This window comes from Salvelinus fontinalis, chromosome 5 (assembly GCF_029448725.1).
Source record: "Salvelinus fontinalis isolate EN_2023a chromosome 5, ASM2944872v1, whole genome shotgun sequence".
Lineage (NCBI taxonomy): Eukaryota > Metazoa > Chordata > Actinopteri > Salmoniformes > Salmonidae > Salvelinus > Salvelinus fontinalis.
This window is the reverse complement of record NC_074669.1, coordinates 65,805,220-65,823,232: the sequence shown is the minus strand read 5'-3', so window position 1 is coordinate 65,823,232 and position 18,013 is coordinate 65,805,220. Positions and strand designations below refer to the sequence as shown.

The 18,013-nt window shown below is 44.9% G+C and overlaps 1 protein-coding gene across 1 annotated transcript in view; it reads right to left on the bottom strand.

Annotated features, from left to right (window-relative positions):
* The window catches only part of LOC129856046 (uncharacterized), a 37,370-nt gene that overhangs the window by 6,239 nt on the left and 13,118 nt on the right, over positions 1 to 18,013 (bottom strand). Inside the window, exons 4-6 of the mRNA XM_055924179.1 lie at positions 9,056 to 9,817; positions 8,552 to 8,732; positions 6,216 to 6,363 (exon numbers count right to left, since the gene is read on the bottom strand). Coding sequence (XP_055780154.1) covers positions 6,216 to 6,363; positions 8,552 to 8,732; positions 9,056 to 9,817 — 1,091 coding nt within the window. The remainder of the gene's footprint in view (positions 1 to 6,215; positions 6,364 to 8,551; positions 8,733 to 9,055; positions 9,818 to 18,013) is intronic.

Sequence of the window (18,013 nt, the reverse complement as noted above, 5' to 3'; positions counted from 1 at the left end):
CTATATTCTCCTGTCATCTGTAAACACAGTAATGTTACTATATTCTCCTGTCATCTGTAAACACAGTAATGTTACTATATTCTCCTCATCTGTAAACACAGTAATGTTACTATATTCTCCTCATCTGTAAACACAGTAATGTTACTATGTTCTCCTGTCATCTGTAAACACAGTAATGTTACTATATTCTCCTGTCATCTGTAAACACAGTAATGTTACTATATTCTCCTCATCTGTAAACACAGTAATGTTACTATATTCTCCTGTAAACACAGTAATGTTACTATATTCTCCTGTCATCTGTAAACACAGTAATGTTACTATATTCTCCTGTCATCTGTAAACACAGTAATGTTACTATATTCTCCTGTCATCTGTGAACACAGTAATGTTACTATATTCTCCTCATCTGTAAACACAGTAATGTTACTATATTCTCCTGTCATCTGTAAACACAGTAATGTTACTATATTCTCCTCATCTATAAACACAGTAATGTTACTATATTCTCCTCATCTGTAAACACAGTAATGTTACTATATTCTCCTGTCATCTGTAAACACAGTAATGTTACTATATTCTCCTCATCTGTAAACACAGTAATGTTACTATATTCTCCTCATCTGTAAACACAGTAATGTTACTATATTCTCCTGTCATCTGTAAACACAGTAATGTTACTATATTCTCCTCACCTGTAAACACAGTAATGTTACTATATTCTCCTGTAAACACAGTAATGTTACTATATTCTCCTCATCTGAAAACACAGTAATGTTACTATATTCTCCTCATCTGTAAACACAGTAATGTTACTATATTCTCCTGTAAACACAGTAATGTTACTATATTCTCCTCATCTGAAAACACAGTAATGTTACTATATTCTCCTCATCTGTAAACACAGTAATGTTACTATATTCTCCTCATCTGAAAACACAGTAATGTTACTATATTCTCCTCATCTGAAAACACAGTAATGTTACTATATTCTCCTCATCTGTAAACACAGTAATGTTACTATATTCTCCTGTAAACACAGTAATGTTACTATATTCTCCTCATCTGAAAACACAGTAATGTTACTATATTCTCCTGTAAACACAGTAATGTTACTATATTCTCCTGTCATCTGTAAACACAGTAATGTTACTATATTCTCCTCATCTGTAAACACAGTAATGTTACTATATTCTCCTCATCTGTAAACACAGTAATGTTACTATATTCTCCTGTCATCTGTAAACACAGTAATGTTACTATATTCTCCTGTCATCTGTAAACACAGTAATGTTACTATATTCTCCTGTCATCTGTAAACACAGTAATGTTACTATATTCTCCTCATCTGTAAACACAGTAATGTTACTATATTCTCCTCATCTGTAAACACAGTAATGTTACTATGTTCTCCTGTCATCTGTAAACACAGTAATGTTACTATATTCTCCTGTCATCTGTAAACACAGTAATGTTACTATATTCTCCTCATCTGTAAACACAGTAATGTTACTATATTCTCCTGTAAACACAGTAATGTTACTATATTCTCCTGTCATCTGTAAACACAGTAATGTTACTATATTCTCCTGTCATCTGTAAACACAGTAATGTTACTATATTCTCCTCATCTGTAAACACAGTAATGTTACTATGTTCTTCTCATCTGTAAACACAGTAATGTTACTATATTCTCCTCATCTGTAAACACAGTAATGTTACTATATTCTCCTGTCATCTGTAAACACAGTAATGTTACTATATTCTCCTCATCTGTAAACACAGTAATGTTACTATATTCTCCTCATCTGTAAACACAGTAATGTTACTATATTCTCCTCATCTGTAAACACAGTAATGTTACTATATTCTCCTCATCTGTAAACACAGTAATGTTACTATATTCTCCTGTCATCTGTAAACACAGTAATGTTACTATATTCTCCTGTCATCTGTGAACACAGTAATGTTACTATATTCTCCTCATCTGTAAACACAGTAATGTTACTATATTCTCCTGTCATCTGTAAACACAGTAATGTTACTATATTCTCCTCATCTATAAACACAGTAATGTTACTATATTCTCCTCATCTGTAAACACAGTAATGTTACTATATTCTCCTGTCATCTGTAAACACAGTAATGTTACTATATTCTCCTCATCTGTAAACACAGTAATGTTACTATATTCTCCTCATCTGTAAACACAGTAATGTTACTATATTCTCCTGTCATCTGAAAACACAGTAATGTTACTATATTCTCCTGTCATCTGTAAACACAGTAATGTTACTATATTCTCCTCATCTGAAAACACAGTAATGTTACTATATTCTCCTGTCATCTGTAAACACAGTAATATTACTATATTCTACTGTCATCTGTAAACACAGTAATGTTACTATATTCTCCTGTCATCTGTAAACACAGTAATGTTACTATATTCTCCTCATCTGTAAACACAGTAATGTTACCATATTCTCCTGTCATCTGTAAACACAGTAATGTTACTATATTCTCCTGTCATCTGTAAACACAGTAATGTTACTATATTCTCCTGTCATCTGTAAACACAGTAATGTTACTATATTCTCCTCATCTGAAAACACAGTAATGTTACTATATTCTCCTCATCTGAAAACACAGTAATGTTACCATATTCTCCTCATCTGTAAACACAGTAATGTTACTATATTCTCCTCATCTGTAAACACAGTAATGTTACTATATTCTCCACATGTCATCTGTAAACACAGTAATGTTACTATATTCTCCTCATCTGTAAACACAGTAATGTTACTATATTCTCCTCATCTGTAAACACAGTAATGTTACTATATTCTCCTGTCATCTGTAAACACAGTAATGTTACTATATTCTCCACATGTCATCTGTAAACACAGTAATGTTACTATATTCTCCTCATCTGTAAACACAGTAATGTTACTATATTCTCCTCATCTGTAAACACAGTAATGTTACTATATTCTCCTGTAAACACAGTAATGTTACTATATTCTCCTGTCATCTGTAAACACACTAATGTTACTATATTCTCCTCATCTGTAAACACAGTAATGTTACTATATTCTCCTCATCTGTAAACACAGTAATGTTACTATATTCTCCTCATCTGTAAACACAGTAATGTTACTATATTCTCCTCATCTGTAAACACAGTAATGTTACTATATTCTCCTCATCTGTAAACACAGTAATGTTACTATATTCTCCTGTCATCTATAAACACAGTAATGTTACTATATTCTCCTCATCTGTAAACACAGTAATGTTACTATATTCTCCTGTCATCTGTAAACACAGTAATGTTACTATATTCTCCTCATCTGTAAACACAGTAATGTTACTATGTTCTCCTGTCATCTGAAAACACAGTAATGTTACTATATTCTCCTGTCATCTATAAACACAGTAATGTTACTATATTCTCCTCATCTGTAAACACAGTAATGTTACCATATTCTCCTGTCATCTGTAAACACAGTAATGTTACTATATTCTCCTGTCATCTGAAAACACAGTAATGTTACTATATTCTCCTGTCATCTGTAAACACAGTAATGTTACTATATTCTCCTCATCTGTAAACACAGTAATGTTACTATATTCTCCTGTAAACACAGTAATGTTACTATATTCTCCTCATCTGTAAACACAGTAATGTTACTATATTCTCCTGTCATCTATAAACACAGTAATGTTACTATATTCTCCTCATCTGTAAACACAGTAATGTTACTATATTCTCCTGTCATCTGTAAACACAGTAATGTTACTATATTCTCCTCATCTGTAAACACAGTAATGTTACTATATTCTCCTGTCATCTGTAGACACAGTAATGTTACTATATTCTCCTCATCTGTAAACACAGTAATGTTACTATATTCTCCTGTCATCTGAAAACACAGTAATGTTACTATATTCTCTTCATCTGAAAACACAGTAATGTTACTATATTCTCCTCATCTGTAAACACAGTAATGTTACTATATTCTCCTGTCATCTGAAAACACAGTAATGTTACTATATTCTCTTCATCTGAAAACACAGTAATGTTACTATATTCTCTTCATCTGAAAACACAGTAATGTTACTATATTCTCCTGTCATCTGTAAACACAGTAATGTTACTATATTCTCCTGTCATCTGTAAACACAGTAATGTTACTATATTCTCCTGTCATCTGTAAACACAGTAATGTTACTATATTCTCCTCATCTGTAAACACAGTAATGTTACTATATTCTCCTGTAAACACAGTAATGTTACTATATTCTCCTCATCTGTAAACACAGTAATGTTACTATATTCTCCTGTAAACACAGTAATGTTACTATATTCTCCTCATCTGTAAACACAGTAATGTTACTATATTCTCCTCATCTGTAAACACAGTAATGTTACTATATTCTCCTGTCATCTATAAACACAGTAATGTTACTATATTCTCCTCATCTGTAAACACAGTAATGTTACTATATTCTCCTCATCTGTAAACACAGTAATGTTACTATATTCTCCTGTCATCTGTAAACACAGTAATGTTACTATATTCTCCTGTCATCTGTAAACACAGTAATGTTACTATATTCTACTGTCATCTGTAAACACAGTAATGTTACTATGTTCTCCTCATCTGTAAACACAGTAATGTTACTATATTCTCCTGTCATCTGTAAACACAGTAATGTTACTATATTCTCCTGTCATCTGTAAACACAGTAATGTTACTATGTTCTCCTCATCTGAAAACACAGTAATGTTACTATGTTATTACCCTGCTGTTACTAACTTAAAGCGGGTCCAGCCTCAGTTTTCACAGTAGAACTGTAACTTAAAGCAGGTCCAGCCTCAGTGTTCACAGTAAAACTGTAACTTAGTGGGTCCAGCCTCAGTTTTCACAGTAGAACTGTAACTTAAAGCAGGTCCAGCCTCAGTGTTCACAGTAAAACTGTAACTTAGTGGGTCCAGCCTCAGTGTTCACAGTAGAACTGTAACTTAATAAAGCAGGTCCAGCCTCAGTGTTCACAGTAAAACTGTAACTTAGTGGGTACAGCCTCACTGTTCACAGTAAAACTGTAACTTAAAGCGGGTACAGCCTCAGTGTTCACAGTAAAACAGTAACTTAAAGCAGGTACAGCCTCAGTGTTCACAGTAAAACTGTAACTTAAAGCGGGTACAGCCTCAGTGTTCACAGTAAAACTGTAACTTAAAGCAGGTACAGCCTCAGTGTTCACAGTAAAACTGTAACTTAAAGCGGGTACAGCCTCGGTGTTCACAGTAAAACTGTAACTTATAGTGGGTACAGCCTCAGTGTTCACAGTAAAACTGTAACTTAAAGCGGGTACAGCCTCAGTGTTCACAGTAAAACTGTAACTTAAACCAGGTACAGAGGTTGGGTTAAGGTTGTATAGCGGTTGGGCTAAGGTTTTAATTTGTATAGACGTTAGGTTGTATATAAGTTGGTTTGGGGTTGTGGTTGTACAGAGGTTAGTTCAGGGTTGTATAGAGGTTGGGTTAGGGTTGTGGTTGTACAGAGGTTAGGTCAAGGTTGTATAGAGGTTGGGTTAGGGTTGTGGTTGTACAGAGGTTAGGTCAGGGTTGTATAGACGTTGGGTTAGGGTTGTGGTTATAAAGAGGTTAGGTCAGGGTTGTATAGAGGTTGGGTTAGGGTTGTGGTTGTACAGAGGTTAGGTCAGGGTTGTATAGAGGTTGGGTTAGGGTTGTGGTTGTACAGAGGTTAGGTCAGGGTTGTATAGAGGTTGGGTTAGGGTTGTGGTTGTACAGAGGTTAGGTCAAGGTTGTATAGAGGTTGGGTTAGGGTTGTGGTTGTACAGAGGTTAGGTCAGGGTTGTATAGAGGTTGGGTTAGGGTTGTGGTTGTACAGAGGTTAGGTCAGGGTTGTATAGAGGTTGGGTTAGGGTTGTGGTTGTACAGAGGTTAGGTCAGGGTTGTATAGAGGTTGGGTTAGGGTTGTGGTTGTACAGAGGTTAGGTCAGGGTTGTATAGAGGTTGGATTAGGGTTGTGGTTGTACAGAGGTTAGGTCAGGGTTGTATAGAGGTTGGGTTAGGGTTGTGGTTGTACAGAGGTTAGGTCAGGGTTGTATAGAGGTTGGGTTAGGGTTGTGGTTGTACAGAGGTTAGGTCAAGGTTGTATAGAGGTTAGATTAAGGTCGGGGTTACTGACCCATGTTGCGTCCCAGATTGATCTCGTGGAGGGTTCTGTTGACGAGGACGAATACGGACGAGAGAACACAACCAATGGCCACCAGGTGGAACATCACGGAACATAGGACCTTCCTCCTCTCATTGGTCGACATCTGGAGATTCTCCCACTGAGGGAGAGAAAAGGTGAGAGTGTGTCATAGACACTTATCTATATATCTGAACCACTATGGTGTCTGAGTCCCATTGTGTAGAGGTTAGATGTGTTGAGGTGTGTGTTGAGGTCAGATGTGTTGAGGTGTGTATAGAGGTTAGATGTGTTGAGGTGTGTATAGAGGTCAGATGTGTTGAGGTCAGATGTGTTGAGGTGTGTGTTGAGGTGTGTATAGAGGTCAGATGTGTTGAGGTGTGTATAGAGGTCAGATGTGTTGAGGTGTGTATAGAGGTCAGATGTGTTGAGGTCAGATGTGTTGAGGTGTGTGTTGAGGTTAGATGTGTTGAGGTGTGTGTTGAGGTCAGATGTGTTGAGGTGTGTATAGAGGTCAGATGTGTTGAGGTGTGTATAGAGGTCAGATGTGTTGAGGTGTGTATAGAGGTTAGATGTGTTGAGGTGTGTATAGAGGTTAGATGTGTTGAGGTCAGATGTGTTGAGGTGTGTGTTGAGGTTAGATGTGTTGAGGTGTGTGTTGAGGTCAGATGTGTTGAGGTGTGTATAGAGGTCAGATGTGTTGAGGTGTGTATAGAGGTTAGATGTGTTGAGGTGTGTATAGAGGTCAGATGTGTTGAGGTCAGATGTGTTGAGGTGTGTGTTGAGGTTAGATGTGTTGAGGTGTGTATAGAGGTCAGATGTGTTGAGGTGTGTATAGAGGTCAGATGTGTTGAGGTGTGTATAGAGGTCAGATGTGTTGAGGTGTGTATAGAGGTCAGATGTGTTGAGGTCAGATGTGTTGAGGTGTGTGTTGAGGTCAGATGTGTTGAGGTGTGTATAGAGGTCAGATGTGTTGAGGTGTGTATAGAGGTCAGATGTGTTGAGGTGTGTATAGAGGTCAGATGTGTTGAGGTGTGTATAGAGGTTAGATGTGTTGAGGTGTGTGTAGAGGTCAGATGTGTTGAGGTGTGTATAGAGGTTAGATGTGTTGAGGTGTGTGTAGAGGTCAGATGTGTTGAGGTGTGTGTAGAGGTTAGATGTGTTGAGGTGTGTGTAGAGGTTAGATGTGTTGAGGTGTGTGTAGAGGTCAGATGTGTTGAGATGTGTGTAGAGGTCAGATGTGTTGAGGTGTGTGTAGAGGTCAGATGTGTTGAGGTGTGTGTAGAGGTCAGATGTGTTGAGGTGTGTGTAGAGGTCAGATGTGTTGAGGTGTGTGTTGAGGTGTGTGTTGAGGTGTGTTGAGGTCAGATGTGTTGAGGTGTGTGTAGAGGTTAGATGTGTTGAGGTGTGTGTAGAGGTCAGATGTGTTGAGGTGTGTGTAGAGGTTAGATGTGTTGAGGTGTGTGTAGAGGTTAGATGTGTTGAGGTGTGTGTAGAGGTTAGATGTGTTGAGGTGTGTGTAGAGGTCAGATGTGTTGAGGTGTGTGTAGAGGTCAGATGTGTTGAGGTGTGTTGAGGTCAGATGTGTTGAGGTGTGTGTAGAGGTCAGATGTGTTGAGGTGTGTGTAGAGGTCAGATGTGTTGAGGTGTGTTGAGGTCAGATGTGTTGAGGTCAGATGTGTTGAGGTGTGTATAGAGGTTAGATGTGTTGAGGTGTGTGTAGAGGTTAGGTGTGTTGAGGTGTGTGTAGAGGTTAGGTGTGTTGAGGTGTGTGTAGAGGTCAGGTGTGTTGAGGTGTGTATAGAGGTCAGATGTGTTGAGGTGTGTGTTGAGGTCAGATGTGTTGAGGTGTGTGTTGAGGTGTGTGTAGAGGTCAGATGTGTTGAGGTGTGTTGAGGTCAGATGTGTTGAGGTCAGATGTGTTGAGGTGTGTATAGAGGTTAGATGTGTTGAGGTGTGTGTAGAGGTTAGATGTGTTGAGGTGTGTATAGAGGTTAGATGTGTTGAGGTGTGTGTTGAGGTCAGATGTGTTGAGGTCAGATGTGTTGAGGTCAGATGTGTTGAGGTCAGATGTGTTGAGGTCAGATGTGTTGAGGTCAGATGTGTTGAGGTAAGATGTGTTGAGGTGTGTGTAGAGGTTAGATGTGTTGAGATGTGTTGAGGTGTGTGTTGAGGTTAGATGTGTTGAGATGTGTTGAGGTGTGTGTTGAGGTCAGATGTGTTGAGGTCAGATGTGTTGAGGTCAGATGTGTTGAGGTAAGATGTGTTGAGGTGTGTGTAGAGGTTAGATGTGTTGAGATGTGTTGAGGTGTGTGTTGAGGTCTCTGTACCTTACGTAGAGGTTTAAGGTGAGCCTCCATAATGAAGTTGTATTGGCAGAGCTCACAGCAGTGTGTGTCCGATGACTTGATCCACTGGTTGAGACAGTCCTGATGAACAAACCTCATGCTGCCTGTACAGCGGCACGGGGTGATCAACACACACTCCTCATCTCCTTCACAGTGGCAGATCCTACACACACACACACACACACACACACACACACACACACACACACACACACACACACACACACACACACACACACACCACACACACACAGAAACACACACAGAGAAACACAGAGATGAACACACACACACACACACACACACACACACACACACACACACACACACACACACACACACACACACACACACACACACACAGAAACACAGAGGTGAACACACACACACACACAGAGATGAACACACACACACACACACACAGGCACACACACACACACACACACACACACACACACACACACACACACACACACACACACCTACCTGCAGACCTCTGGCTCGTCATCGGAGCAGCCTTCAGGGGCGTTGCAGCCCCCATATCTCCGTGGCGACAGAGCAGACATGTCTCCACCCACTGACCCGGTCTCCGCGTAATTCTTCGTGATCTGCCCCTCCCTCTCTCCATCCTCAGCCAATGATGAGCTACCGCCCGGGCTACGGACCTGAGACCCCGCCCCCTCCCTGCGCTGGGAGCTCCGCCTGCTCTCCTCCCCGCCTCCTCCTGATCGCCGGTTCTTCACTCCGGAACCGTTCTCCAGCGGAACCTCTTTCTCTTGGTTCTCCTTCCCCTCGTCAGACCCTACAGACTGCAGCCCCCCTCCCCTCTCCCTGCTACCCCCACTGCGCCGTCGCCCCCGCTTGGCTTTCTCCCTGCTCCAGCTTCTGGCCTCCCGCTCCGCCTCCCCGTCAGACGACGAATCAGATTCAGGAGGGGCGGCGCTACGGTGGCGGGGGTGTTCCCCTCTCCTCTCCCTCCTCCTCTCCCCTCTTCTCTCCCTCCTCTCTCCGATACGGTCAGAGCTGCGGTCACTGCGGTTGTCACTGTGTTGGACCGGGTCATCTTGTGCGGTCGCTGGGGCGTCGGGGGCGGAGCAGGAGTCTCTCTTCCTGTTTGGTTTCTTCTTCTTCCTGGTTTGGCCCTGCTGGGAGGAGCCTAACGCGGTCTGGGAGGAGCCTAATGCAGCGCTGCTCAGCTTCATCACTGCTGTGTCACAACCTTCCTCTACACGACCCAGCAGCACTGGCCTACACACACAAACACACACACACACACAGGGAATTATAGCACATAAAAACCTTTTACTGGCACAGACGAGTTCACGGACGAGTTCAGGGACGAGTTCACGGACGAGTTCACGGACGAGTTCACGGACGAGTTCAGGGACGAGTTCACGGACGAGTTCAGGGACGAGTGCAGGGACGAGTTCAGGGACGAGTTCACGGACGAGTTCAGGGACGAGTTCACGGACGAGTTCAGGGACGAGTTCACGGACGAGTTCAGGGACGAGTGCAGGGACGAGTTCAGGGACGAGTGCAGGGACGAGTTCAGGGACGAGTTCACGGACGAGTTCACGGACGAGTTCAGGGACGAGTTCACGGACGAGTTCAGGGACGAGTTCAGGGACGAGTTCACGGACGAGTGCAGGGACGAGTGCACGGACGAGTGCAGGGACGAGTGCACGGACGAATTCAGGGACGAGTTCAGGGACGATTTCAGGGACGAGTTCACGGACGAGTTCAGGGACGAGTTCACGGACGAGTTCAGGGACGAGTTCACGGACGAATTCGGTGACGAGTTCACAGACGAGTTCACGGACGAGTTCAGGGACGAGTTCAGGGACGAGTTCACGGACGAGTTCAGGGACGAGTTCAGGGACGAGTGCAGGGACGAGTTCACGGACGAGTTCACGGACGAGTTCACGGACGAGTTCAGGGACGAGTTCACGGACGAGTTCACGGACGAGTTCAGGGACGAGTTCAGGGACGAGCTGCACTCAGCTACTCTGTCACTTTACCTGCACTCAGCTGCTCTGTCACTTTACCTGCCCTCAGCTGCTCTGTCACTTTACCTGCCCTCAGCTGCTCTGTCACTTTACCTGCTCTGTCACTTTACCTGCCCTCAGCTGCTCTGTCACTTTACCTGCCCTCAGCTGCTCTGTCACTTTACCTGCCCTCAGCTGCTCTGTCACTTTACCTGCCCTCAGCTCCTCTGTCACTTTACCTGCTCTGTCACTTTACCTGCCCTCAGCTGCTCTGTCACTTTACCTGCCCTCAGCTGCTCTGTCACTTTACCTGCACTCAGCTGCTCTGTCACTTTACCTGCTCTGTCACTTTACCTGCCATCAGCTGCTCTGTCACTTTACCTGCCCTCAGCTGCTCTGTCACTTTACCTGCCCTCAGCTGCTCTGTCACTTTACCTGCCCTCAGCTGCTCTGTCACTTTACCTGCACTCAGCTGCTCTGTCACTTTACCTGCTCTGTCACTTTACCTACCCTCAGCTGCACTGTCACTTTACCTGCACTCAGCTGCTCTGTCACTTTACCTGCACTCAGCTGCTCTGTCACTTTACCTGCACTCAGCTGCTCTGTCACTTTACCTGCTCTGTCACTTTACCTGCCCTCAGCTGCTCTGTCACTTTACCTGCCATCAGCTGCTCTGTCACTTTACCTGCCATCAGCTGCTCTGTCACTTTACCTGCCCCCAGCTGCTCTGTCACTTTACCTGCCCTCAGCTGCTCTGTCACTTTACCTGCTCTGTCACTTTACCTGCCCTCAGCTGCTCTGTCACTTTATCTGCACTCAGCTGCTCTGTCACTTTACCTGCTCTGTCACTTTAACTGCCCTCAGCTGCACTGTCACTTTACCTGCACTCAGCTGCTCTGTCACTTTACCTGCACTCAGCTGCTCTGTCACTTTACCTGCCCTCAGCTGCACTGTCACTTTACCTGCACTCAGCTGCTCTGTCACTTTACCTGCACTCAGCTGCTCTGTCACTTTACCTACCCTCAGCTGCTCTGTCATTTTACCTGCCCTCAGCTGCTCTGTCACTTTACCTGCCCTCAGCTGCTCTGTCACTTTACCTGCCCTCAGCTGCTCTGTCACTTTACCTGCTCTGTCACTTTACCTGCCATCAGCTGCTCTGTCACTTTAACTGCACTCAGCTGCTCTGTCACTTTACCTGCACTCAGCTGCTCTGTCACTTTACCTGCCCTCAGCTGCTCTGTCACTTTACCTGCTCTGTCACTTTACCTGCCATCAGCTGCTCTGTCACTTTACCTGCCCTCAGCTGCTCTGTCACTTTACCTGCCCTCAGCTGCTCTGTCACTTTACCTGCTCTGTCACTTTACCTGCCCTCAGCTGCTCTGTCACTTTACCTGCACTCAGCTGCTCTATCACTTTACCTGCCCTCAGCTGCTCTGTCACTTTACCTGCTCTGTCACTTTACCTGCCCTCAGCTGCTCTGTCACTTTACCTGCACTCAGCTGCTCTGTCACTTTACCTGCTCTGTCACTTTACCTGCCCTCAGCTGCTCTGTCACTTTACCTGCCCTCAGCTGCTCTGTCACTTTACCTGCCCTCAGCTGCTCTGTCACTTTACCTGCTCTGTCACTTTACCTGCCATCAGCTGCTCTGTCACTTTACCTGCCCTCAGCTGCTCTGTCACTTTACCTGCCCTCAGCTGCTCTGTCACTTTACCTGCTCTGTCACTTTACCTGCCCTCATCTGCTCTGTCACTTTACCTGCACTCAGCTGCTCTGTCACTTTACCTGCCCTCAGCTGCTCTGTCACTTTACCTGCTCTGTCACTTTACCTGCCCTGAGCTGCTCTGTCACTTTACCTGCACTCAGCTGCTCTGTCACTTTACCTGCTCTGTCACTTTACCTGCACTCAGCTGCTCTGTCACTTTACCTGCTCTGTCACTTTACCTGCCCCCAGCTGCTCTGTCACTTTACCTGCCCTCAGCTGCTCTGTCACTTTACCTGCTCTGTCACTTTACCTGCTCTGTCACTTTACCTGCCATCAGCTGCTCTGTCACTTTACCTGCACTCAGCTGCTCTGTCACTTTACCTGCACTCAGCTGCTCTGTCACTTTACCTGCTCTGTCACTTTACCTGCCCTCAGCTGCTCTGTCACTTTACCTGCACTCAGCTGCTCTGTCACTTTACCTGCTCTGTCACTTTACCTGCCCTCAGCTGCTCTGTCACTTTACCTGCACTTAGCTGCTCTGTCACTTTACCTGCTCTGTCACTTTACCTGCCCTCAGCTGCTCTGTCACTTTACCTGCACTCAGCTGCTCTGTCACTTTACCTGCACTCAGCTGCTCTGTCACTTTACCTGCTCTGTCACTTTACCTGCCCTCAGCTGCTCTGTCACTTTACCTGCTCTGTCACTTTACCTGCCCTCAGCTGCTCTGTCACTTTACCTGCCCTCAGCTGCTCTGTCACTTTACCTGCCCTCAGCTGCTCTGTCACTTTACCTGCCCTCAGCTGCTCTGTCACTTTACCTGCACTCAGCTGCTCTGTCACTTTACCTGCTCTGTCACTTTACCTGCCATCAGCTGCTCTGTCACTTTACCTGCCCTCAGCTGCTCTGTCACTTTACCTGCCCTCAGCTGCTCTGTCACTTTACCTGCTCTGTCACTTTACCTGCCCTCAGCTGCTCTGTCACTTTACCTGCACTCAGCTGCTCTATCACTTTACCTGCCCTCAGCTGTTCTGTCACTTTACCTGCTCTGTCACTTTACCTGCCCTCAGCTGCTCTGTCACTTTACCTGCACTCAGCTGCTCTGTCACTTTACCTGCTCTGTCACTTTACCTGCCCTCAGCTGCTCTGTCACTTTACCTGCACTCAGCTGCTCTGTCACTTTACCTGCTCTTAGCTGATCTGTCACTTTACCTGCCCTCAGCTGCTCTGTCACTTTACCTGCTCTGTCACTTTACCTGCCATCAGCTGCTCTGTCACTTTACCTGCCCTCAGCTGCTCTGTCACTTTACCTGCCCTCAGCTGCTCTGTCACTTTACCTGCTCTGTCACTTTACCTGCCCTCAGCTGCTCTGTCACTTTACCTGCCCTCAGCTGCTCTGTCACTTTACCTGCTCTGTCACTTTACCTGCCCTCAGCTGCTCTGTCACTTTACCTGCACTCAGCTGCTCTGTCACTTTACCTGCTCTGTCACTTTACCTGCCCTCAGCTGCTCTGTCACTTTACCTGCACTCAGCTGCTCTGTCACTTTACCTGCTCTGTCACTTTACCTGCCCTCAGCTGCTCTGTCACTTTACCTGCCCTCAGCTGCTCTGTCACTTTACCTGCTCTGTCACTTTACCTGCTCTGTCACTTTACCTGCCATCAGCTGCTCTGTCACTTTACCTGCACTCAGCTGCTCTGTCACTTTACCTGCCCTCAGCTGCTCTGTCACTTTACCTGCTCTGTCACTTTACCTGCACTCAGCTGCTCTGTCACTTTACCTGCCCTCAGCTGCACTGTCACTTTACCTGCACTCAGCTGCTCTGTCACTTTACCTGCCCTCGGCTGCTCTGTCACTTTACCTGCTCTGTCACTTTACCTGCCCTCAGCTGCTCTGTCACTTTACCTGCACTCAGCTGCTCTGTCACTTTACCTGCTCTGTCACTTTACCTGCCCTCAGCTGCTCTGTCACTTTACCTGCACTCAGCTGCTCTGTCACTTTACCTGCACTCAGCTGCTCTGTCACTTTACCTGCTCTGTCACTTTACCTGCACTCAGCTGCTCTGTCACTTTACCTGCCCTCAGCTGCTCTGTCACTTTACCTGCTCTGTCACTTTACCTGCCCTCAGCTGCTCTGTCACTTTACCTGCCCTCAGCTGCTCTGTCACTTTACCTGCCCTAAGCTGCTCTGTCACTTTACCTGCCCTAAGCTGCTCTGTCACTTTACCTGCCCTCAGCTGCTCTGTCACTTTACCTGCACTCAGCTGTGCTGTCCAGACTCCCTCATTAATTACTGCTGTTATTTTCTCCGGCATATTTCAACAAGTGTATCAATAGCAGGCTACCTTCAGATTAAAAATGTACACACTTGGCTCTAGATTAGAGGAATCAACCAGACCAGGCTGTTAGTTACCTGATGGGCCAGCTAGAGGAATCAACCAGACCAGGCTGTTAGTTACCTGATGGGCCAGCTAGAGGAATCAACCAGACCAGGCTGTTAGCTACCTGATGGGCCAGCCAGAGGAATCAACCAGACCAGGCTGTTAGCTACCTGATTGGCCAGCTAGAGGAATCAACCAGACCAGGCTGTTAGCTACCTGATTGGCCAGCTAGAGGAATCAACCAGACCAGGCTGTTGGGTACCTGATGGGCCAGCTAGAGGAATCAACCAGACCAGGCTGTTAGCTACCTGATGGGCCAGCTAGAGGAATCAACCAGACCAGGCTGTTAGCTACCTGATGGGCCAGCTAGAGGAATCAACCAGACCAGGCTGTTAGTTACCTGATGGGCCAGCTAGAGGAATCAACCAGACCAGGCTGTTAGCTACCTGATGGGCCAGCTAGAGGAATCAACCAGACCAGGCTGTTAGCTACCTGATGGGCCAGCTAGAGGAATTGCAAAAGAAGGGAGACTTGCTGGAAAACTTTGCGTTATAATATTAGAATTCTGGTAAATCATCGTAATCAATGCAGAAAATGTCTACATTTGTGGACAAGATGCGAAGGGAGATCTTGGAACTCGATTCTGCTAAACCTTTGGTCATAGAGAGGTCCTTAGAACCGCACCTGCAGCCCGAAGCAGGCCTGGAGCAAAGGACACACAGAGGCCCATAGAACTGCCCCTGCAGCCCAGAGCAGGCCTGTAGCGAAGGACACACAGAGGCCCATAGAACTGCCCCTGCAGCCCAGAACAGGCCCGGAGCGAAGGACACACAGAGGCCCATAGAGCCGTACCTGCAGCCCGGAGCAAAGGACACACAGAGACCCATAGAACTGCCCCTGCAGCCCAGAGCAGGCCTGGAGCGAAGGACACACAGAGGCCCATAGAACTGCCCCTGCAGCCCAGAGCAGGCCTGGAGCGAAGGACACAGAGGCCCATAGAACTGCCCCTGCAGCCCAGAGCAGGCCTGGAGCGAAGGACACACAGAGACCCATAGAACTGCCCCTGCAGCCCAGAGCAGGCCTGTAGCGAAGGACACACAGAGGCCCATAGAACTGCCCCTGCAGCCCAGAGCAGGCCTGGAGCGAAGGACACAGAGGCCCATAGAACTGCCCCTGCAGCCCAGAGCAGGCCTGGAGCGAAGGACACACAGAGGCCCATAGAACTGCCCCTGCAGCCCAGAGCAGGCCTGGAGCAAAGGACACACTGAGGCCCATAGAACTGCCTCTGCAGCCCAGAGCAGGCCTGGAGCGAAGGACACACAGAGGCCCATAGAACTGCCTCTGCAGCCCAGAGCAGGCCTGTAGCGAAGGACACACTGAGGCCCATAGAACTGCCCCTGCAGCCCAGAGCAGGCCTGTAGCGAAGGACACACAGAGGCCCATAGAACTGCCCCTGCAGCCCAGAGCAGGCCTGGAGCGAAGGACACACAGAGGCCCATAGAACTGCCCCTGCAGCCCAGAGCAGGCCTGTAGCGAAGGACACACAGAGGCCCATAGAACTGCCCCTGCAGCCCAGAGCAGGCCTGTAGCGAAGGACACACAGAGGCCCATAGAACTGCCTCTGCAGCCCAGAGCAGGCCTGGAGCGAAGGACACACAGAGGCCCAGCGCTCTCATCGTGCGCCTTCTCAACTTCTCAACGAAACAGGATATAAGGCTGCTGTCGAGAACCAAGGGAGAACTATTCTATTCAAACGCGTATCTATCTTCAATGACTATTCTATTCAAACGCGTATCTATCTTCAATGACTATTCTATTCAAACGCGTATCTATCTTCAATGACTATTCTACAAAGACAAACGCGTATCTATCTTCAATGACTATTCTACAAAGACAAACGCGTATCTATCTTCAATGACTATTCTACAAAGACAAACGCGTATCTATCTTCAATGACTATTCTACAAAGACAAACGCGTATCTATCTTCAATGACTATTCTACAAAGACAAGCGCGTATCTATCTTCAATGACTATTCTACAAAGACAAACGCGTATCTATCTTCAATGACTATTCTACAAAGACAAACGCGTATCTATCTTCAATGACTATTCTACAAAGACAAACGCGTATCTATCTTCAATGACTATTCTACAAAGACAAACGCGTATCTATCTTCAATGACTATTCTACAAAGACAAACGCGTATCTATCTTCAATGACTATTCTACAAAGACAAACGCGTATCTATCTTCAATGACTATTCTGCAAAGACAAACGCGTATCTATCTTCAATGACTATTCTGCAAAGACAAACGCGTATCTATCTTCAATGACTATTCTGCAAAGACAAACGCGTATCTATCTTCAATGACTATTCTGCAAAGACAAACGCGTATCTATCTTCAATGACTATTCTACAAAGACAAACGCGTATCTATCTTCAATGACTATTCTACAAAGACAAACGCGTATCTATCTTCAATGACTATTCTACAAAGACAAACGCGTATCTATCTTCAATGACTATTCTACAAAGACAAACGCGTATCTATCTTCAATGACTATTCTACAAAGACAAACGCGTATCTATCTTCAATGACTATTCTACAAAGACAAACGCGTATCTATCTTCAATGACTATTCTACAAAGACAAACGCGTATCTATCTTCAATGACTATTCTACAAAGACAAACGCGTATCTATCTTCAATGACTATTCTACAAAGACAAACGCGTATCTATCTTCAATGACTATTCTACAAAGACAAACGCGTATCTATCTTCAATGACTATTCTACAAAGACAAACGCGTATCTATCTTCAATGACTATTCTACAAAGACAAACGCGTATCTATCTTCAATGACTATTCTACAAAGACAAACGCGTATCTATCTTCAATGACTATTCTACAAAGACAAACGCGTATCTATCTTCAATGACTATTCTACAAAGACAAACGCGTATCTATCTTCAATGACTATTCTACAAAGACAAACGCGTATCTATCTTCAATGACTATTCTACAAAGACAAACGCGTATCTATCTTCAATGACTATTCTACAAAGACAAACGCGTATCTATCTTCAATGACTATTCTACAAAGACAAACGCGTATCTATCTTCAATGACTATTCTACAAAGACAAGCGCGTATCTATCTTCAATGACTATTCTACAAAGACAAACGCGTATCTATCTTCAATGACTATTCTACAAAGACAAGCGCGTATCTATCTTCAATGACTATTCTACAAAGACAAACGCGTATCTATCTTCAATGACTATTCTACAAAGACAAACGCGTATCTATCTTCAATGACTATTCTACAAAGACAAACGCGTATCTATCTTCAATGACTATTCTACAAAGACAA